Source organism: Aphis gossypii, chromosome X (assembly GCF_020184175.1).
Source record: "Aphis gossypii isolate Hap1 chromosome X, ASM2018417v2, whole genome shotgun sequence".
Taxonomy (NCBI): domain Eukaryota; kingdom Metazoa; phylum Arthropoda; class Insecta; order Hemiptera; family Aphididae; genus Aphis; species Aphis gossypii.
In genome coordinates this window covers 18,037,721-18,062,823 of record NC_065533.1, presented here as the reverse complement: position 1 = coordinate 18,062,823, position 25,103 = coordinate 18,037,721, and the positions used below count along the sequence as shown (strand labels likewise).

The window sequence follows — 25,103 nt, the reverse complement described above, 5'->3', positions numbered from 1 at the left end:
TTTTTAAAGGAGTTCAATATAGGCAATTACTTAAGCGCGTGTGTAGTAAATGATCAACGATCATCATGCATGATTATTTTTTATAGTGTATACCACTTTAATGTAGAGATAGTGTAATTAGTGATTGTCAATATGTCAGTATCACCAAACTGTGATCAATAAGCAATGTGTTTTATTGAAGTATGTACTTGTTTTCCATCTCATCTACAAACAATAAAGCAATAATATTGGAAAAGAAAATTGTAAACATAATATATAATATTTAAATTTATTATGGAGTTTATTAACAATGATATCAATGATATCAATTTTTTATTACTATTTAAAAGTTCTTAATTAATAATGTTTACATTTTATAAAATTAAAAATAGTTTAAAATAAGAATCGAGATTAGTGGCATAAACTCATGTCAATCTCAAATAAACTTCATAACGAATTCAAATTTAATACATGAATTTTCAAATCTGTATAGTTAGACAAAATTGTATACTTTCATCTAAAAACCTAGTCGATATTATCCGTAAAGACATTTTCGTATTAGACATTTGTAAAAGTATATATCATTTTAGTCAAACAATCACGCGTACGGTTCATTTCCAACTTCGCATTATGTGTCTTAATCCGAATTAGAAATTTCACTGGATTAATTAAGTGTGATGAGTTTTGGATTGAGCCGATCGAGAGTAGTCAGAAAAACTTGGAATCTGTCTTTCACGGACCACACTAAACGACGGCTACTTCGAAAAGGAAGAAAAATAAAAATTATCTAAAACACCTTTTGTGATTTAAATCAGACAAGCATTTTATTAGAAAAAAAAATTCCAAAAACACGGTTCATTCAACTACATATTTTCTATGAATTCCTATTGAATTTGAAACGTCGCAGGTTGACGTCTTGTTTTCTACTGGGTGATGGCGCGGGCCCTTCATTTCTTTTCTACGGTTGCAGGGAACCAATTCTGGCACGCATCCGACGCGATCTCGCACATGGTGTAAATAGTTTTTCCAGGATTTTCATATTCTACGAGAAAATACACATATATAAAAAAAAATACATAATACAGTAACTTACTAATGCTTATGTTTTACACTATATAATATAATATATCACCTTATTATATTTAGTTATTTTATTCTCTGGCCATCGTTTTATAATCATTTCATAGTATCGAGAATTTCTATTATTAAGGGGCAGCTATAGGCATACTTATTTGTAGAAAAAAATAAGTTTACTCATTATAATATTATAGTAGTGTCGGTCTGGGTAGTCGTATAAATTAAGATTAATTTAGACTATACAGTTTTTAGTTTCAGGAAATTTCCTGCTGTTTAGGAATATTTTGTAATTTCGACATAGTGAGATCTTACGTTGACGATCAAATAACGATTTGAAAATGTTTAAAAATGATCGTTACATTAATGTTAAGTTACATCAGAAATGTTTAAAGTTTGCGATTTTTTTTTTCAAACAATTTGTCATTATAAAAAAATTACCTAGGTATATTTTAATATAATCATTTTGTTGGTATTTTAATGAACAATTTTTGTAGATTGAAAATACGCTGAGGTCGCATTCGATGTAGGTACACAGTGGATAGAGATGAAAGTAAACAATTTTTAAATCCTTATCGTCGTATAGGTAGACACAATATAATATTGTATTTTAAATTTTTTTTAATATATTTTGCTTCAAAACTTAATGTGGGAAGTACAACGTTAGATGTTAAACGAATGCTGTGCAACGTACCCGGATAAGAAATTGTTCGCTTTCCGAAGATGCTACCATTGAAAGGCGGTTTTCTGAACCCGTTTGTAGAGTCCGTGGCAAACATCAACACTACCATCAAAAGGAAAACGGCTACTGTACACTTGAAGTTCATGTTGAAATTAGGCGGCGTTTCTTTAGGCTGAAAATGTCACGTATTTTATATTATTATAACTATTTACGAACAACCAACTATTTAAATGATTTTAAAATTTTAATTTATATTTAAACATTAGTTCAAAGAATTTTACTGGAGAACTTATATTATTGCAGTTGTTGTTTATTGCGTTATTACGAAAATATGTAAAAAAAATAACATTACAGTGTATTTAACCTAGATTGGTTATTAGTTACTACTTATTATAAATTATTACTTTTTAAAAATGATAATATTTATACTTTTTTTTAAACATATAATATTTGTTTAGTTATTTTACAATTTAACATGATAAAAAAGTTGTTGAAACAGCATGAACTTTTTTGGCACCATTATTGTTACGTCTGATCTACCTATATCAGTTATCGTTGTTACGTGTGATTTACTTATCGGTTTTTGTTGATATGTTTATTTAAATAATTAAACAATTTGTAAATTTAACTTTGTCACTTATGATATGTTTATACAAAAAACTCATTGTTAAAGACATTTTTAAAAGCACGTATAAGGCAGAAAAAAATCACGTAATAATTTTACGAACCTATTGCTCTAACAGAGAATTAGCAACTGATCACTGTATTACGTATTTTAATATTTAAATCTTAATTTTTGTTCTATTGTTTTTGGTAGATGATACGATTGTTTAATATCGACACTTATTTATCCTAATTTTACCGATTATAAATAATAATCATTGCTATATAGATCACACGTAATAATGGTAGGACCCTAATTTTTATTATGCACTATTTTTATAAACAAGTAAGTGGATATTTCAAAAATATAGTTCAATTTAAAAACACTAGATAAGTAGAAAATCTTTTGAATAAATATTTACTGGTTACTTTTGATCATATTTTGACATTTACGATTTATATATAAGTATAAAATATTTTCATCATATGTATTTGAGCAATTTTAATTAAATATTTATCTTACAACAATAAACAATTTTATATTAATTTTTATATGGTTATGTTATTATTAATCATTATTTATATGCTAAACATATACGGTAAATTACTCAAATTTATATTTATGGCACTAAATCAACGAGTATATTCAATATAGGTACTTGAAATACCTACTTCGAAAAATTATTTCTAAGAATTCTGTATTTTTGAAAGTGACTTAAATTCTCAGATAAATATTCTAAACGATTTTCAACACATTCAACTTCAGAAAATAATAATCCTTGATATAGTGGACAATCAAAAATTCAAAATATCATCATTTATCATTAATATTGTACAAATTTTGTTTTTGCATTCTATAAACACTCACGCAGATATTACAGATATAGAAAATATCAAATTATTAATGAACTTTATGTACCTACCATTGTTATTATTTTAAAATGTATTGTATAACATATTAACATCATAACAATGTAGCAAAGGTACTGTCTTTTTACAGTTTCTCCATCATAATACTAATAAAATAAAATTATTATAAAAGTAAAATTAACAAATTATTGTGGTTATTTTAATATTAAATTTACTTGTACCTAATTCTGTTCATTTAAAAATAATGCTATTGATGTGAATATATTTTTTAGGTTTAATTAAACGCTGTTTAATAAATTAGCAAACTAACAATGTAAATTTTACTAATTTATTAAAAAAAAAAAAGTAAAGAATTTATTTAAGTGTTTTAACCAAAAAATGAATGTTTCTTATTTTGTTTTGTAAAATTTATAAACTCACGTTCCAACGACCACAAAATCTAAAATGAGTATGTGAATGTGATTGACATACATATCGTTACAAAATTACTTTATAGCAGATAAGTTTTATTTCTTATTATTATTCTAACACCAAGAATGAGGTAATAACTTGTACAAACTAAATATCATAGAATAAAATCTATAGAGTACCTACAACTATTATACAGACGTATTTTAAACTTAGGTACATTTAAAATTGATAAAACTTTTTCTTAACTTTTGTTCGCAAAGAAATATTTATAAGAAATAGGATAAATACTCACTGTTTAGTTTTGAAGAGCGAAGATGTTGTCTTGTCGAGAACTCGAGTGACTTGTTGGCGTATTGCGATGACCGGGCTCCTTTTATAGTACCTTTTCACGATTATTTCAAATCTATAGAGCTATAGACGATATCACGCATGTTCTAAATTGTATTATATTTAATTATTATTACCGTGCAGCAATTCCCAAAACATTTACTGCACTTTATTACTAGCATATTTCCCAAATGACATTTTTTCACCAAGTCTAGTATCTATATTGACGTCGTCTTGTAGAAACATAACACAATTATCATACGTGGCGGATGGGTGTAATCACATTTTTCCACCGTAAATTCAATTATTTACACGTATTGTTGATCAAAATTAATAACACCATATACTTCAGTCTTATACATTTACTTTATTTTCTTTAAAAAACATGCTATATGGTGACTTAAATATCCGACGGTCGAGTATATAATATATGATTTAATAAAGACTACCTATATTTATACGTTAAATTCCACTGTGGCGCAAACTACATATACTATGCATTTTGATTGAAAACATAATATTGTAAAGCCAACGTAAGACGTTCTTTATCATAGTGTATAACAAGTTATTATTTGTTATTAAAAATGTATTAGTTTTTAATGTTTAAAAGTGAGAGCAAGAGGGAGTTTCAGATATAAGTACGACAGTACACATTTCTTAATATTAAATAGTTCATGTTTTTTTAGCTATCACTGTGTATATTTTTCAAACACTAGTATTTGTATAGGCTATATAAGCTATATATACATATATAGCTTATTGTTAGGGATAAATAGGTACATAGAATTGTATACTAGCCAAACATAAATATATCGAAGTATTGCAATCCCATAATTACTTATTTTGTATTATATTATAAATAACTACCTATGGTTTTTTGAAAATTTTCATTAGGTATTCAAAATTACAGCAACCGTGAACTTTTATGACGTGGTAATAAACTAATAAATAAAAACGTATTTAACAAATAATATTCAATCATTTATTTAACTGCCTAAAATTTCCTTATAGCCTGCTATACCTATTGATTATTTATGTAAATATTTTTCAAAAAATATAATTCTAAATAAAGAGTTAGTGATGAGTTGATACTTAAATTGTGAATCGACAAGTCCGTGGATAGGACGTCGTTTCTATTCAATTAGAAATATTTGGGCTGTGTAAAAATGGAAAGAAAAATGAAATTCTATAATGTACATACAAACTAATGAATACTCAGAATAGTAACGAACTTATGACCTTTTTTTCTTTTTTTTTTCATTGTTATCTTTGTGATGACTTTTGGTCTAACAACATTGTAATGACACACTGACACATTACTGATACTTGGTAGGATAGGTCTTTGTACATAGTAAGTTGTAAGTTTTAATCGACCCGGATAATGATTACTGTTAAAAATAAAAATAAATTCGAACATCAATGTACCAGGTACCTATGGGTATAGACATTGATATTGGCTGCAATTTCAATATAGTGATAATATATAACATAAACATAAACATTTAGTCAAATCAGGCATTTTACTAAATGCCTAGGCATATATAGTCAAAGAATTTGATTTTTATGCAATTTCACTATCCACCAAGACATTTACACACTTAGTTAAATGCCTATTTCAAGTCAGGCAATAGGCAAATAATAAAAATGAAATATTAAGTATTGTTTTAAAAATTTAACTATATTTTCTATTAATTATTTATTGCTATTTTATACATATATACATAAAAAAAAACTATGTATTATTTATTAAGTAAGTATATGAAATATGTTCAGTTTCGTGTCCATCCGACATCAGTACTATTGTTTTAAAACTTAAATCATAAATATATTAGGTAATTACTAATTAGATGTGATAATACAAGTATAAAAACTGAATAAAAAGGTTATATTATAATGACAATTTTTTTTTTAATTTTTAGTTATTACAAGCTATTGTTTGGTGGAATTTACTGGAACATTTAACATTTTTTTGTAAACATAATTCACAACTCAATATACCTAGATAAGATTTTCATACAACCAAGTACCTTCGCTAATTTTCCAAGGTAAAAACCAATAGAACTTTTATTTTTATTTGATAAGAATATCTACTCGCACTATAAACTATAGAATATACTTATATAATATACTCATACTATCGTCTACATCTTTTACACAATTCACACCTTATTAGTTATTAGTAATTACCTATACATATTTATGTTTTACGTATTAACAAATATGAATTAATGCATAGTTTTATGCATTTATACCTATATATAAAATGGCAATAAATAAATAATAGAAAATATAGGTAGGTAGTTAAATTTTTAATATAATATAAAATGTTTTATTTTTATTATTTACCTGACTTGAAATAAACATTTAGTAGAATATCTGATTTGACTATATGCTTACGATAAGAGTTGTATGGAAAATACCATATCATATTTATTTGTATTTATATTCATATTTATCATAATAACATTAATAACCTAATACTAAATATTTTGTACTATGTATATAAAAAAAATATGTAGATTAAAACTTAACGTAAACTACCAATATTCACGACTCACAGTTTGGGAATCCTATGCAATATAAACTTATTATCACTTACAGTAGTACCTATAGCCGTATAGGTACTATATATATTAAGTAAATAGAAGTAATTTTATGACAGTAATCAAATAATAGGTACAATATTAACTGTATTCGGTGGTTATTTTATGCATAGAATTAATTATTGTACTACGGATTTACTACCAATACGCATAAGATAGGAACTGTACAATTATTTCAAATACTAATAATTATTACTTATCTATTACAGAAAAATTGCATTTAGCACTTTTTAGTTCATATTTATTACTGATTATTTTATTGTCACTACTCGCTACTGTTTCACTTTCAACAAATTCTATACACCTATAGTATTTGTTTTTTAGTAGTAAACTCATAATTGTGTGTGTATATATATTATGTTTCATTGAAAAGCCTGAGAAACTTCTTGACAAATGATAAAACTGTATCAAGTGTGATTATCTATTATAAATTATTATTTAATAATCCTATAATAATCTATTCTATTTCTATCAGACTGCAATAGGTCGAACCATAAAATATAAATTAATACCTAACCAAATTATAAAAAATCATAAACATATATCAGCTCATAATACTTTTTAAAAAAAGAATACAATTTCATGTACCTACTTGACAATATTGTTAATTACATTAGGACATGCATAAAAAAAAGTACTAACCTAAAAAACATAGTGAGTCTGATTACCATAGGTACCTCACTATCTATCTATAATATTAAACATAATATCTTATTTTTCATTCACAATACGTATTCACATGATTGTAATTTGTTAAAAATACAAAATAAATACCTATGTCATTAATAGTTCAAGACTTATATCCAACATTAATATATTTTATTATTTTATTTTTTAATTTTTATGCTTATTGATGAAATAAATTATAAATATATAGATAGGTTAGTAGGCATTATACCTAATGAATTGATTTTCATTTATAATAATAAATACTATATATATTTAATATGACATATAAGTAAGTACCTACCTTGTATTTCTTAATAACAGTTTAAAATTGATTTTAAAATTCAAACTTTATTATTATAATTTATGTATTTAATAGTTTAAGTTTTTTAAATTTGTATACTATCTACCTACTAACATAAATTGTGTAGAAAAATAAGATAGCTATTTTTATGTTTTATTGTTTTTTCTGTAAAATAATTTTACATTATTATTTTTGTATTAAACTTATTAAATTAAGACATAGGTATTTATATATATTAATCCCTCCTAAATACAAAGTCCTGATTATTATGTTGATTGATCATTGATAATAAGTCTAACAAAAATATTGGAAATAAAACATAATATTATCTTCAATCCGTTTCCTGTAGTTTGTGTAGAGTATAAATATATAGTAAATTCTTTAATAAAAAGCTCACTATAATGAATGTATTAAATTATATTTAAATAATACATCATTGCACATAAAAACAGTTTAAGTACTGAAACAGTCTGTTAGTCTATACTTTTAACTTTTTAAGGATAGCTAAGAAGACAGTCACACCCGCATTTGTAGTCGTTGTCTTATACTTACAAACGTAAAACAGTTATCGGTTTGAGAACTTCAAGTTTTTTTCATTTAATTATTAAGAATTATCGGTCACTACTATCAAAAAAAAAAAAATTAAAACAGTACTATCACAGATAAGATTCTTCCCAATGCGATTCATAATTTTGGTAACTCTGATAAAAATATTGAGAGAGTAGTCATACCGCATAAAAAAGTTTTTAATTATGTTACGAGTGTATAAGACAGAGACAACACAATACGTGAGTGTGGCGTCCTCCTGTGATAAATTTTATAACAATTACATTTATTTTGTGGACATTTTATGATCATATTTTTTTGGTTAAATACACAGTAATTTACTCAGTTTTGAGTGTTTGATGTGTATACTAAGTATTTTAAAGGCAAGAGACAAACGCGTAATTAAAAAAAAATAAATAAAAACATATATATATTATATATAGATAATATATAAGACACATATTATCACAAAGCAGTGTATAACAGAAACATACATCAATCCGCTTTAAATCGAATAAAATATATGAACACGAATAATAATGATTATTGTTACCTACACGTATAATAATTAATTAGATACTGTATTTTGTAACGTTAGTGCTATACATGAAAATACTGCTTTGTTTCAAAATATTTGAACGTCCGAGTTCTAGACTTTGCTTCGTTTTGCATTATTTTTAATACAAAAAAAAAATTCACTAGAGATAAATAATTATAATTATTTGGCATAAACAGTGAACAGTGGTACGACGTGTGTGTGTTTTGAGCAACAGGAAATAATATAATATTTTAGGAACCATAAGTAGTTTTTATTCAACAATTATTTATTATTATTTATTTTTTAATATTTTAAATTATGGTTACATATATACAAATTTCGTTTAAAAAAAAAAGTATTCAATAAATTACAAATATTAATAATTATTAATAAAAAACTGGCATCAGTAGTTGGAGTGGCATCAGAATTCCAATGAGATTTTCTCTGGAGAAGTTCTCATTGGCGCGACACGATTAATCAGTAAAGATCATAAAGTCGCTTCATCATATGAAAATGTAATGGTTAAGTTGTAACCACTACTGATGCAACGATGGGTCGCGTCGTCAGGGTATTTAAGCAGTAACGGTCTGTGGACCAATGCCAGTCTTGCGTTTCGGACATGGCCAGTCTGACGTCCAAAGGCGGTCGGCGGGCGGTGGCCAACGGCCTAGGCCGACCGGACGAGTCGTGAACGACCGCATCGGCGCGAGGTGCAGCGGACGGCCGGGACGAAAGTTCCCGGACGGATGTCAACGGTGCGCTTTCGACGGGCCATCGATACGCCGTCGTTTAGCCAACGCCATCTGTCGGCATCGATGACCGTCCGATCGTCGTTCGATGCGGCGAGTCGACGCGACCGTCGCGGCGCGCTACGATTCTCGCGTTCGACTCGTTCGCGCGCGGATTTATTTTAACAATATTATTTGTTGTTATATGTTATTTGTTATATTATATTGAACTTGGGTATCCACAAAACACTCATAGTCGGTACTCGGAGACTGGGAGTCGTTTGGTACGCTCAGACTCGACTTTTGATTGTATTATGTCTATTTCGAAATACTGTTTTCGTTCGAACAATAATTCGTGGAGAATGCAAATCATAATTAAGTATTACCACTGTCGTCTTGCAAAACAACATCGTTGTAATTTTTCAGCATTTGGTAAGTCTAATAACCCAGTTGAACATTCACAAAAAGTCATTACCTACATCATGATATATAATATATTATGTATTTATGTAGGAACATTATTAAAAACTATGAAGTATCAAAGTAGGTACCTACCTGCCTACCTAATATAATATATTATAAACACGAGATTTTAAAAAGTTACAGGTTACTTATTGTCGCAGTACTGAAGTGTTTATTATATTATATAGGTACACTCAATTTTAGTGTTTTCTCTCTACTAGGTATTATAAGTATTTATTATTATGTAAAGGTACTGAAATATGTAAATGTTAAATCAGCCATTAAGTAGAATTATCATAAAAAATCATTATACACCTTATATTATAATATCTATAGTCAACATACCTAATTTAATATAATACATAGGTGTATACATTAAACAATTTTGAAAATATTAACATATCTTTGATATTTAAATATTATTGAATATTTAAGTTGAAAACAATGAATAATTTATCATAACAATTATGTAATTTCATTGAGAAAACTGAAAAGTTAATTTTTATAAAACATTTAAAAAAAATAACATCATATTATCATATTGTGATCATGTGTAATGATTTGTACTGGTTATACAGGTTTACTTAACCATGATACTTGGGTGATTGTTTTATCTAATAACACTCATTATTTCAATGATTATTAAGATTTATTGAAATATGTTTCCTTCATAATTTCAAGTTATTATAACTTAAGTTATTAAGTTCATATTTTAAAATGCTTAAATTTTTTTATAACTTAAGGTCTTATGGCAATAAAATCTTTTTCTTTTCAAATGAGAATTAACCTTTTTATAGTAATTGTTGAGCAAATGAATTTTTTTTAAATGTTAGTATAGATACCTAAATAAAAAATTGAATAAGTAGTTATAGAGTTATTAATTTTGGTATACATAATGATTTTAATGTAATTATTTTCTATAAAAAAATAATAGGATTGAAATACATATGCATAACTAGGGTCAATTTTTTTTTGTGGGGGGACTAGAACAAATGCAATGCGTGTATATTTTGTTTAAGGAATATGCAACATTGATAATATCTGAAATAATAATTATTGAGGGGGCTAGCCAAATATTTGGGGGGCTAAGACCCCCTAAGCCCCCATCTAATTGAGCCTATGTTGAAATATATTATGGGGGATTATGGTTATTGGTTATGGTACCTATACAACTTGAACACATACCTACCTAAGTGTAATAAATATATTAAATTTTAGAATTTGTAAAAGTTATCAGATAATAATTAATAAATACTTTATCCAATATTAAATCTGTTTAATATTTTTGTATTACCATTTTGATAAATATATTATTGGTTATAGCATTGATTATACATATGTAATAATACTATATATAATCAATGGTTATAGTTGTTAAAATTTTAATTTATAACTTATTTGTATTTGCATTATTTTTTTTTCTTAGTGAAAAACTTACAAATGTACTATGTCTACAACATATGTTCCCAACCTATAGTCCGCGGACCACTGGTGGTCCTTGAGATATAGTTAGATGGTCTGCAAGCCATACTTACAAAATTTAAAAATATTTTGAATATTTAATTTTCCTTAACACAAATACTGACAATTATGTATAGTGCGTTGTTTATTTATAAATGTCTATTATACAGTGTACTTTATGTTATTATTTGTACCAAAAATGTTATCTTGTTTATACATTAAGATAAGATGATATCTGCAGATGTACATTTTTTTAGAATAGTAATTTGCGTTGAATTGATAATTATTTTAATTTTAAATAAAAAATGGTAAAATATAAACATTATTAAGCCTGTTATAAGGAATTTCATTGTTTTTTATTTATTCATAATCTAAATTCTGAAATGTGTAAACAAATTGATTCTTATTTATCAAACAAATAAGATATAAAATTGAGGTGTTCCGTGATGTATTGAAAGTTTTCCAAGTGGTTTGTAGTACCATAAAGGTTGGGAATCACTGATCTACAATATTACAAGGTTCCTATAAGTTTATGCTATAACAATTTAAATATTATTATAACACATGAAGTTAAATCAAAAAAATCACCAGTATATTAATAAGTGGATGGTTAATTTTGCTTTTTATTTGACCACATGACTATTAATCTGGAGTTTTTCAAAAAAGGGAAAAAAGTACCTATTATGTAATACTATTTTATACCTTATTATAAAATATCATAAAATGTTATAAAAATAATGTGTTATATTTACTTATATTTCTGATTTCACTTACCATATTACCATTCCATGATTAAATTGATTCAAATTAAGTTGAAAAATACTTTTATAATACTTAAGTATTCACATTTTTACAAAAATATATTCAAATGAAGTTTTGACCAGTTTTTGTGTCAAAAACTATAATAATGATATTATTGTCATAGACGTATTATAGTACTTTAATACCTGTATTTACTATGACTTCAAATTATAAAAATGTTGACATTTACGTTAAACTATCATAATCTGAATTCCAACACTGAATGAAAATAAGTATCATAAGTAAAATTATATAATGTTAGTTAAATGTAAAAATGTTTTTATGATGCATGAACTTATGTAAATGTACAACTGTAAACTCAATGTATAATACATAATAACATAACCATACATTGTATTATTTTGTATAAAGGTTGCTTTGAAATTATATATATAATATAGTATTAGCACACTAAACGTATAAAGGATCCTAATTATGCCTATAGATAATTTATTACTCTCCCTGCTCCAGAAAAAAGACAATATCCTGGCTATGCCATTTTCATCACTTTAACTACCAAAGTTGATTATCGTAGAATTGAGTTATGTACCTTATAGAAAAGCTTATAATAATATAAAAGGAGGTATACTAATTATTTTAAAAAAATATTAATATATGAAAAAAACATAGGTTAGGTATTTAATAAAAAGATTAAAAAAACTCAATATAATAAAAAACAACATAATTAATTTGTTAATTAGCTAAAGAGCTATATTTATTATTATATATTATGAATATTGAAAAATCATTTTTCATACATAACTATATTTTCATATTACATCAAGTGATCAGAAAAATAATTTTCCAAAAATATGGGTACTGCAATAAAATCTTAAACGATTATCATCAATTTGTAACGTGGAATTCTGATCACACAAATATAATTTGGTATATTGTATTAATTATATAGGTATATATATATGTATATTGTATATAATATATATGTGTGTGTTTGTGTGTATATATTTTTTAAATTAATACATACATTTGAAGTATTGTATATAAAAATTATAGTAAAAAAAAATTTGTCTGACAAAAATATTAATAAACACAAATCAAAATGTATAAGGAAGACAGTCCAAAAAATATCACCCAAAATTGTATAATATGTAAATTTAGATTAAGACTTAAAAATAAACATTGTTATATTGTTTAATACCTTAACATGAATATAATTGAAAATACAATTAGGTATAAAGTATTATAATTTATGCTATAATATAAATATAGGTACATTTTATTTACATAATTTTTGAGTTTAAATTGTGTAACTCTCACAGAGATCACTTTAATGGTTTATCTTATTTGAACTGAATAGTTTATACTATTAATATGATAATAAGATTTATAGTTTTTACATATTTATAATATTTAATACATTAAAATATTAAAATATATTGAAATATTTTTAATTATTTTGATATATCTCTTTTATATGATACTATTAACATAACATTGTTTACAAGACAGAATATTAAGTAAGTACATAATATAGTCATATATAATGTAATATAATTAAATGTGTATCGAATTAAATTATTCAAATACAATTATTTATGCAATAATATTGAAAATTCATATTTTAACGGAAGTAATAAAATAATAAACAAACTAAATATCAAACCTAAGCAATAACGTACTAAGGTTAAAACAGATAGGTACCTATATTACATTTCACTATTCGGTAAAAACAAAGTATGTAAGTACTAATGTTGGGTAGGTATACATATTTTCGGTAACTGTTAAATAAACCGTTTCTAAACTTAAGCAGTTCAAATTTACAAAAAAAAAAAAAAATAATAAAATACCATTGACCAATTACAATAATAACATACGAGCACCCTAAAAAATCACCAGTTTTCCTGATACGATTATCGATTATATTATGTGCAAATCAAGAAAGCAATACGTCGATTTCACCGTTATTTTCGGTTGCTTTGCGACGCCTGTCTTGTTGTTTAATAAATGCACTTAACCGGTTCAACAGAAACTGTTTGTCGTGTCCTTCAAGTACAAGCTGCTTACGTAGAACCATAATCATTTTTTTATTGGATCTCATAACAGTGTGATAATAGTAGACAATGCACGAGAGTATGAAAATCAACGGGACTACGAAGTTTAAGCTAAACAGTATTTCGTAACAAGTAATTGTCCATGAAGGTATGGTATGTATGAAATCAATCAGAACCCTCCAAATAGACGGTAGTCCTTTGAACGGACCGCATGACCTGGATGGCGTTATTTTTGATACAGCCGTTAACCACGTAGTCACACATAGGACGTAAGATATGAGTAACATGGACATGATCATTGTATGTGCTCGTGACGGACTGTATACCTTTTGAGCTAGGCTATAGTTAACGATACAAGAAAATCGTTTTATATAAAACATTATCACCATCGAGACCAATCCGAGGACTGGTAGCAGAGCGACATAGAAACTACCTAACCACACGATTATTTGAATATAGATAACGTCCAATACATGTTTCGCTAAATTAAGTTCTTGCTTGCACATCACTTGGAAAAAATTACTTTTAAAATGTCTAACAAGTATGCTCCGGGGACAACTAATCAAAATGGTAATTCCGATTTTACATGCGACGTCAACAATAAGAAGCTTATACATTATTTTACCGACGTAGGTCTCCCAGCAGAGCGGAGAACTGCATAAAGCACTTGCACACTGAGATTTTTCCCGTACGCAGTTAATCAACTTATAAATTGAACCCAACAGTACAACCAACAACGATAATCTCACACATATTATTCTCAATATACATAATCGGGTTTCTTGATACATGGAACGATTTTCAAACTTCAAAAAAATATCAAAGATAATTGGCAACACTATGTTGTAAAAAGTTATCGCTACCGGTGTCGCAAATTCCAACAAAAACGCCCAAGTGAATGTTTGGTCATGCTGTAACAACTTTATAGAGTAATTAAATATCATATAAATCGAGAAACAAGCCGATCCGATCAGCGCAATTACTAAAAATGAAATGAGCAACCTAATTATTATAATGTTAATTTGTTTACTGCGATTCCTGTTTTCGAATTTCGGTCTATCGGCAATCAAAAACGAACGCAGCTCATTGAATATAGCCTTTTGCTTTAGTATGGCCGATATTTTATTGTTAATACAAAAGTCCCATCCAATGAAAATGCTGTTAGAGTACAAATAATATTGTACTTGTGTTTCTACCATTCTTTGTTTAAATCCTTTAATTGATTTCCTAACAATAATCAAGAAAAATAAAATAAAATAACTAATAGTAGAAACGATGTATGCTAACGGTATATGATAAGTGAATAATTTGCCAACATTGAACTGCTGATTTGGATAGTAACTATAATACATAGGCGTCGTTTCAACCCAACCCGTACCTTGAATAATATCCATAATATAATGCATATTTACTCGAGGTCTAGCTATCCTAGTAGTGTTCTCATAAATAGCACTACAACATTCAATTGAGGCACTCTCATTACTTGAACCACATTCATTCCAGAGGTCTGGTGCGATACCTTCTTTTAATTCTACCCAATAAACTGAAGGAAATATCAATATAATAAAAACCACAACCATTGTAAAAGCATTTAAAAAAATTAACAATTTTATAAAAAGAAAGAATTCCACTACACCTGCACCACAGTGACCTTCAATTTTTTTCAAACTCGAACTCCATAAATTGAATTTATTATAAAACTCTAACCACTTGGTTTTCAAGCAATTACACATTTTTCGCTTTTGCCACTTGAGCTGTTGGAAACCTTGGAGTCTAAAAGCATCTGCACTCTATAAACAAAATATAAATATTTAAGTATATACTATTATCAATATTTACAATAGTAATTATTACTATTTTACACGTGTTAAACATAAAACTTACTTTTAATTTTGCTTTTAATTCTTTCTTATGTGCCATGCTAATTGGCATAGTTTTAATTTTCATAATTTCTTCCCACACAAGTTCCTCATTAGATAAATTCTCTAAAACCATTTAAAGTTATAAATTATTAATTGTTATTTAAAATTAGTTTAGTGTTATTATATAATATATTACCTGACAAATCGGGCATTAGCGATATTTGAATTTCATTATTACAACCCATAGTGTTTTGACATAGTGTTCCATATTCTACCGGTTTTAATGTAGCAGTTGCTTGATAGCATACAGTTCCATTATTAATTTTTTTCCTAGCTGAAAATCACAAACAGAACTTTATATTATTGGAAATCTTAGTATTATTAGCATGTAAAATAATTACACGTAACGTTTAGTATATACACAAGATACCTTGAAGTTTAAATAATGTACAAAAAATAAATAAAAATAAAATATGTAAATTAATTCATATTTTATTATAAACACTTCAAAATGTACCTATAAATTTATTTTATAATATGATTATATGGATGAATTGTATTATATCGATTAGGTACTTACAACTATAAGTAGGTATATTATTTTGAATTTTTGATTAACTACAAAATACCTTGTAATTATAATTGCAATTATTTATATTTTCAGAATTTCAACAATAATTTATATTTTATTAAAATTATTATTATTATTATTATTACTAATATTATTTATAAAAATGGTTGATAATAATTTGAGCTATGAATTAAATTAAAATCTTATAATCTCAATAAAAAAATGTATATAACGCACTATAAACTTCAAAAAATCCTCTAAGAAGAACTTAAAATCTTAACAAATTTAGTAAAAACTGTACTATAAATAAAATTAAAAATCATAATTTAAAAAATCAAAAATCTGTCGAGTGTAAAATATTTTAAATTAAAGATTTAGAAAAGTTTAAATTGGCAGACATATTTAAAAATTCCAAAAAAAATTAATAAAAATGAAATAATGATCTAAAAAGGCCAAATCAAATACCTAACGAATCAATTAGGTATGAAAAAAAATTGTACGATATATCATACATTTTTCTACAAATTAACCCTAGAACCTAATAATAATATTCCTTTTCATAGGTTGTGTTATAAATATTAAAAAAATATATATACAAATATAATTATTATTAGATTTAAATAGTGGGTTTTTAAAGTAAATTAATAAAATAAGTAAGAATCGGCGAGTAGGTTAAAAAAAAATTAATTAATGCGAGTGCGTAGCAAATCTGTAGTTATATAGACAGTACCTACTATGTAAGTTATTTTAAAACGATACTACAGCCATATATTCTATTGTCTACGTATATGTTAAACGTAAAACATAATAAATTTGTATTTAGCAGAATTAATTTTAATTTAAAAGTATATTTACAATTATATTTAAAGGTAAGAATATTATGTAGGATAGGGGTAAATTATTAATAATATTTAATTTTTAAAATGAGTTAATAACATTTCAAAAGTTATCACTTTTTTTTTAATTAAAAATAACAACAAATGCCAACGATACACCCTATATCAGGGATGGTGCCATACAAAAAATCGAAAGATTTTTATTACAATATTATATAACATTTTTTAATGCACGCTTGAAAAAAAAGAAATTAATTTTTGGCGTGTAGCATTCATATAATTTGCCATCCTTGCTCTAGATCGTTACTTTAGATATTACTTTAAGTTTGATAAATGATAATATATGAAAATTCGTTATTTTGAAACTAACAGCATAGAATAGATTTATCTGGACGCATATGTTCAATGTTTTACGCTTGTAAGTTGTAAAACTAAAATGACAGTATACAGAGGCGGATCCAAGAGGGTAAACACCTATTATAGGTATAAAGAATATTATTACATTGTGTAGTGACTAGTGTGCTATAGCTATTTTAGGTGATTTGTTTTATGACCTATCATTATCAATAATGAACAATTTTCAATTTTCAAAGTTTTAATCAATATTTCTTCAGTAAAATCATGAAAATAAAATATGTTTGATAAATCCATAAAAATGTATATAGACGTATTATAGCTATATAATTGATATCGTGTCAATTATTATCGTAGACAATAATTTTTTCCCAATAAAAATATCATATAATTTCGTTGAAAATATACGAAAATCAAAACCAAAGACAATTTTCACCTTCCCTCACGTGTGAAATATTGCTAGATCCGCCCCTGATAGTATTAGACAATTAGACATATGAGGAGTATATTTGTAGCAGAAGCATTTTATTGACGTAAACTGAATATTATGTGATGTGATGTATCATATTGAGATATGATGAAACTCGCCATGAATCATAATATATTTACAATATATCATTAATAATATTTTATTATATTAGCCATTATAATTTCTATACTTCTAAATACAAATAAAATTAATTATGAAGGTATATAACGGTACCTGTTCTTGTTTTATTACTGGGTAATAAAGTTGAAAGCTTATTTGGATTTTTTTGGAATGCCTCTAAATCTGCTTCCATGCCCGGATAGCTTTCTTGGTAGAATTCCGAGCCGGCCTCCTCCCAAACATCTATACATTGTGATCTCTTCTTTCTTTCGCTTTCAGACATTTTAAAACTATATAGAAATAGCTAATTAGATGGATTGATTTTTAGGTATCCATATTTTCATACTTTACATTAATTTATTCCAATCTTATTAAATTATTTATGTCGATCTCGTCATTTTTAGTTGTTCAAACTCTATTCTATTTTGATCATCATTTCTGTAAAATAAATTATTTGTTATGAATTTATGATAAAGTTAATGCACAAATAACAATCAATAAGAATAAAACCTATACGAAAAAACAAATGTCTTTGCAGAAAGAATATTAATTTACTAATATCAGTCATTGTACGACGTCAGGTACTATAAATAATAAATATAAAATAAATTATATAAAAGTAATAATTTTTCAAATTAAAATAGGTAGGTATATAAAGTATTTACCTAATGTGTTTATTTTATTTTATTTCAATACTAGTATCTAACTTAAGTTTTACTACAAAAAATACCACAAAAAGAGTAAAAATATTTTAAAAATTATATCATAACAGAAAGTCTTTAAATAAAAATTTGGTAAATACTTTAAGTATCTATGATGGTTATTCGTTTTTAATAACAAATTCGTAAAAATTTCCATTTTTCCTTATTTTTTTCTTAATTAATAAGAAAATTAAATTAATTATTAATTCATAGTATTAAGGTTAACCTACTAGGTGGATTTAATTCATATATACTTTTTTTTTTTTGAGAAACATTATAATTATTAATTATTATATTAATAATATAATAATATAAAATATATAATTGTTCTTCGTTATGACTCAAATACCACCTTATCATAATACGGTATAAATGAATGAATTGGTTTGTGGTTGTATAAGTAGGGGAATAAATTAAAATTAATCTTTATATTTTGAACATGTCTTAAATACATAAAATATAATAGTAAAAGTAAAAGTTTCTAATACCCCAAAATAGTATTTTTAAATTACAACAAATACAATTGTTGTTCTACGTTTAATATCCAATTTTATTTAAATTTGAACTTCAAATGCTTTTAAAATAAAAACCATTCTAATATATTTTTGATATTTTTAAATAGTTTTAATAAAAATTTACGAGGAACCTTATAATTAAATTCCTAATTTTTTTAACTTAACTAAAACTTTTTTCGAACATTAATTAATATATAACTTTTGAAAGATTTTTTAAAATAAAAATCAAACATTTAGCAAACTTATTTATAAATAGCTCAAAAAGAGTCAAATTATTTTGAAAATTATACCATATTCATAAAATGTTCATATAATCATTTGGTAATAAAATGTCAAGTATTTATGTTTATTTACAAATCAAGAAAATCAATTTTGTCAAAAATTAGTTTTGTTAAAATTTCTGCTTTTCCCTAATTTTATTTGGCTTTTCCTCAGTTATTGAAAAAATTACACGAAACTTTTTACTTTTTATCACCCAATATACTAGCTAGATTTACCTTCTAGTAAGAAATAAGAATAAGAGACATTAAAATTTTAAAATTTTTACTGCTCTAAGTAGTCTTAAGTGATGACAGAAACCAAAAAATATATTTAATACATTTATTGCTCCGCTCGAAATTTAAGATTTGAAATAGGTATGTTATAGATATTTTTGAACGAATTGTACATATTGTGTTGATATTTTCTATCCTATTTTCATCAGAAATATATTATATAATAATAGGTATTATATTACAATTCACAAAAAAAATCTATTTTTTATCTAGGTACAAAAAGTACTTTATTTTATGGCATTTTTTATATTGATTCGTGTTATCAATGATATCAACATCCAAACATAAGATACATATTATATCAGTAGGTAATTCTATTTGTACATAATTAATTGGAAATTACTACTATACATACGCTGTGCTATCTGCATAGTTAAAACTTAAATTATAATTTAATGTATAGAAACACAATACGAACAAAGTTATAGCTCTATCTATATTCCTTAGTCTTTACGGGCCTACCAATGTAATTATTGTTAGATACAGATATTTTCCAGAAATTACAGTGTATTATGATTTACGACAGATCACAGATGGCACACGCGCAACAAATATTTCAGCCTATATATATATATAGAAACGTAGAATCTTTCTATTTTAGCGCCGAGGCGCGATATTATACATCTATAGACGATTCTGAAAAAAAATAAAACACTATGATTAACAGAACACTCGCAGGCTCACGGTATCGAAATAATTATTGCTCGCACATCGTATAAACTGCATATTTTATTATAATAATTTTTAAGGTACCTTAAATTTCATATACCTATCATCTCATCGTATACCTACCTATAATATTAATTAATATGTTTGCAGTTATCGTTCCAGGATATGAAATACGTCGGTCGTTTAATGACATCGTTATAAAATAGTATTATTTATGTATTATGGCCTTTGTACGTTACTTGATTCCGAGCGAACGGAGACGGCTGTCGGGACGCTACCGGCTGGGCGTCGGACTGCGCGGACGGCGTCAGTGGCGACGCGACGACTGCAGCACAGCGGTTGTCAGTCGGACGGCAGGGCGGCGAGCACAGCCGCGATCCGCCGCCGAGGCGGCAACAACACCGGCGGCGGCCGAACTGCCATGTCGCCGCCATGGCGTTGTCACGCCGACCCCGGCAATGTTGTTATTACGACGACGACGATAAAATGCAAAAATATTATCACAAAACGAACCGGAGACCGTGCGGAGATATTTACTATTTTTTCGGGGAAACAAAAAACACACGAAACGGGGCGCAGCGTAACGCGTACTCGCCGCGGCTTTGTTCTACATCACATAAAACAAAAATAATAAACAATGATAAAGAACGCAAACGACTGCGGTAGTGGTATAGTATATTGTGTTTTGAGACCGCGACGTCTGTTTCGCCGGAATCGCGGAGACGGGCGACGACGATGTGCACGCCGCGATGCCTGCGCCTATTTCGGGACAGACGACCGCGTACTTTATGAGACGATAATAATAATAATAATAATAGTAATATAGTAATAGTGTGTATTATAATATGGTAGTCCGTCCGCGGTGGGTCGGGCGGGCGGCGGCGACTGTGGCGCGACTTCAGTGTGGGTGCGCTGGTGCGAGTGTGCGCGCCCTAGATGGGTTTCGCGGGTCGGCTGCGGACGATCGATAACCACCCTCTCAGCCGTACAACCCCGTTTTCTCGTGCGTAGGTAATCATTTCACTACCGTCGTCGTCGTCGTCCCTTCGGCCACGTCATCGTCCTTCCGCCCGCCCCTCGCCCACCAGACACGGTGTACCGTCTAGAAACTTTGAAAACGTTTTTAATATTGTGGTCCCGCCGCCGCCGCCGCCGCAGTGGTTTGATCACTATACCTACTTACCTACTCCTCGATCTACCTACGCGTAAACAGCGGTTACACATTATGTTTCTTTGATGTGTAATTATTGTACTAACCTACCGAATATACAGTTACACTATATTATATTAATTACTGACAAATCGATAGTTCGCTTTGTTCCACAACACTATATATACACCTGTATAATATAGCTGATAAACTGTACATCGTACTGCGTACATAAATGCATCATTTATGATACTATATTATATAATATGTATTGTAGAATATTGCTTATGGTTTGGACGGTTGAAGTTTTCAATACAAATGTTAATACAACGTCCAACTGTACCAAATTCTATCGTTTTATAAATTTAACATATTATTATAATATATTATACTAAATAGTCGAGTAAGATAATAAATAATATTATTTATGACTTTACCAGCAATTAGGACCGTATATTGTTCAAGTAATCAAGTTGATTAACTTTTGGTTGTCTCAAACAAATAATCACCAATAGAATATACATTATACATGTATATATATAATATATTAACACAAGTATCGGTAGCGTATATCTAAAGCTTGAATTTCAACCAAAGAATAGAAGCGGGGTGATTAAATTAATACTTGCACTACACCCCCTTTAAACGACTTTTTGAATTTTATACTTCGCAATAATTATACCACTTTTTATTTTATTTAATTCTTATTTGAAAATTATATATCACTGCTACAGTTATAAATATAGAAAAAAAAATCCAAATCACCACACCCAATCGAGAGGAGATCCACTCATTACTCCCTCAAAATAATTGTGCTACCACTACTTAAGTATAGAATGTAATTCTCGTCGAGTTAATATGCATAATTATAATAAAAGAGGATTGTGTTTATGCAATTACTTTATTCAGATTTTATCACAGGATTAACCTATCTACTTACTGCAGGCTACAACTACTTATAATAAATTCACATTGCATGCTTGACAATATTTACATTTTTATTGATTGTTTTGTACACATAAAAGTACGTAGGATATTTAGCTAAGAGGAGACAGAGAATATTTTACTTTTATTCCTAGTATTATAAGTTTATAGTAAGTACTTAGTTAGTAGTTACCATTCTAATACATGAAAAATACTCAAATATGCATAAACTTGTTTAAATAATCGATATACTATCATAGAAATAAGAAATGTATAAATAGAAAATATACACAACTTTTAAATAATATTATACTACCTACTTATAAGTTATAATAGAATTTTATAATTTAACCATTTTTTTAGATTCATTTTTTGAGGCAAATATTCACTACAAGACTATTACTTCCTCTACAGTAAACTTTAATTTTTATACTAATAGTTACTATAATAATCCTAACAGTACATAAATTTGGTTTTTTTCTCTCATAGTAGATTACTACTTACTAGACTGTAAATAATATTTTTATCTTTAAGGTTGGAGAAAAAATATCGTTTAATAAAATTTCGTCTGTGTGTAAGTTTTAGGCTGTTAGTCAAGGTTTAAGGTGTGACTTAACTAATTAACGTGACAAACGTTAATAAACTATACACCACTACAGTTCTGTTTACTAGTAGGGAGTTTAAAGGATCGTGACGATTCCTCATTTTATTAAACACATTTTTTTACATAGGTGTATATGAAACAGAAATACAAATTTTTAAATTTGATAACAAAAATACAGTAGTACAATGGAAAAACGTTCTATTGTAAACTAAACATAATGATATTTTTTAATGTTTTTTTAGATTATACTGCAGATACCAGATACCCTTACGTTCTAATAAAATCGTAGAAGATGTGAAAATTAGTAACTTCCTAATTTCGAAAAATTGTAATAGACTTTATTTAAGATAAATTTATTAAGGTTCCAAAATAAGAATGTGAATGTCGAATCATTAACTACTGTTATAAATGTAGTCAATACATTAAAGACAATAATTTATTCCTATATATGGCTATTGCTTAATGCTATTGTGCGGATAGTGTCTAGTGGTTAACATCACCGGTTGGCGGTTACCGCAACCATTAAGTTCATATCAATGATGTTCCAACAGGCTAAAATCAATTATAATAATAATAATAAAAAAATATATTTAAAAAAAACTACGAATAGTTTCAGATTAAATGATTTGCAATGATTCTGAAAAGGACATTTTGGATATTAAAGAAAAATGATTTAAAATATGAATATTGTGAAAATAAGGAGATTCTGCTTGTGTAATATTTAATAAAATTATAAAAAATATCTTTTGTCTTTTAGTTGGTCTGGTATCTCTATGTATTTTATAATAATTTATTTATGTTATTTTATTTTTAATTTATTTTGTTTGTAATAATATCAAACAGACTCATTATTACAAAATCTATTAATGTTTTTGAAAATATTTATAATATAAATATTTTTATATTAATATATTTTTTTTTTAATATTATTATTACCTATCGTTATATTTTTTTACTTTTTTGAATGACATGTATTTTTAATTTTATACTCCTAAACAGAATATTTTTTGGAATATTTCGATGCATAAAAATCTATACCTACTGTTTTATACGAAATTAAATTTTAAAAATATAAAAATTAATTTAAAAATATTACCTACCTATGTACATATAATAAACTTATTCACACTATTTTACGGTAAGGTTACATTGACTCAAAAATTAAAATAATACAACAATATATGGTATATACAATGTAATATAATATATATTTTATTTAAGCTATGTCAAAAAATAACATATTATAAACTATACTTGGTGATATAAGCCACACTATTTCCACTCTGAAATCTGAATCGTTTTTCATATATTCCTACAATGATTAAATTATGTGATTTGAATTCAAATTTAATACACCCATAATAGTCCACCTACTTGTCACTTGACACCTATTGTTCAACAGAACGGTACTCATTTAGCTTTTTTATGTTTTTAATTATTATAATATTATATTAATATTGTTAATTAGATATTATTAAATAATAAATACAAATATTGCGTAGCTATTACCATTGATTATACATAGTATGTATAATCAATGCTATTACCTACCGGCTGAACCGTACAACGGTACAAAGATGCGAATAAATGGTTAAATAAATATTAAAATAAATAATATAAATTTAATGAAAATTCCATTGTTTAATTATTTTATATATATAATATATTATAAAAAAAGTTTTGAATTTCTACTATTCCTATTTTTAA

The 25,103-nt window shown here is 26.6% G+C and overlaps 2 protein-coding genes across 7 annotated transcripts; both read right to left on the bottom strand.

The window, feature by feature from the left end:
- Window positions 1-776: 776 nt before the first annotated feature.
- LOC126552776 (FMRFamide-related neuropeptides) lies at window positions 777-4,064 on the bottom strand. Its single transcript, XM_050207703.1, has 3 exons — window positions 3,912-4,064; window positions 1,748-1,907; window positions 777-1,021 (listed from the first exon to the last, which is right to left on the bottom strand). The coding sequence occupies exons 2-3, from the start codon at window positions 1,878-1,880 to the stop codon at window positions 927-929; spliced, it is 228 nt and encodes a 75-aa protein (XP_050063660.1). The 5' UTR covers window positions 1,881-1,907; window positions 3,912-4,064; the 3' UTR covers window positions 777-926.
- A 9,671-nt stretch (window positions 4,065-13,735) lies between these two features.
- On the bottom strand, window positions 13,736-21,596 carry LOC114129823 (transmembrane channel-like protein 7). 6 transcript variants are annotated; one of them, XM_050206470.1, is made up of 6 exons: window positions 20,842-21,596; window positions 18,626-18,717; window positions 18,394-18,569; window positions 16,126-16,263; window positions 15,952-16,052; window positions 13,736-15,857 (listed from the first exon to the last, which is right to left on the bottom strand). In XM_050206470.1, the coding sequence occupies exons 3-6, from the start codon at window positions 18,560-18,562 to the stop codon at window positions 13,950-13,952; spliced, it is 2,316 nt and encodes a 771-aa protein (XP_050062427.1). In that variant the 5' UTR covers window positions 18,563-18,569; window positions 18,626-18,717; window positions 20,842-21,596; the 3' UTR covers window positions 13,736-13,949. The 6 variants fall into 6 exon arrangements, with proteins under 6 accessions (XP_050062427.1, XP_050062424.1, XP_050062428.1 ...); XM_050206467.1 differs by having other exon boundaries at window positions 18,631-18,717; XM_050206471.1 differs by having other exon boundaries at window positions 20,953-21,596.
- Window positions 21,597-25,103: the final 3,507 nt, after the last annotated feature.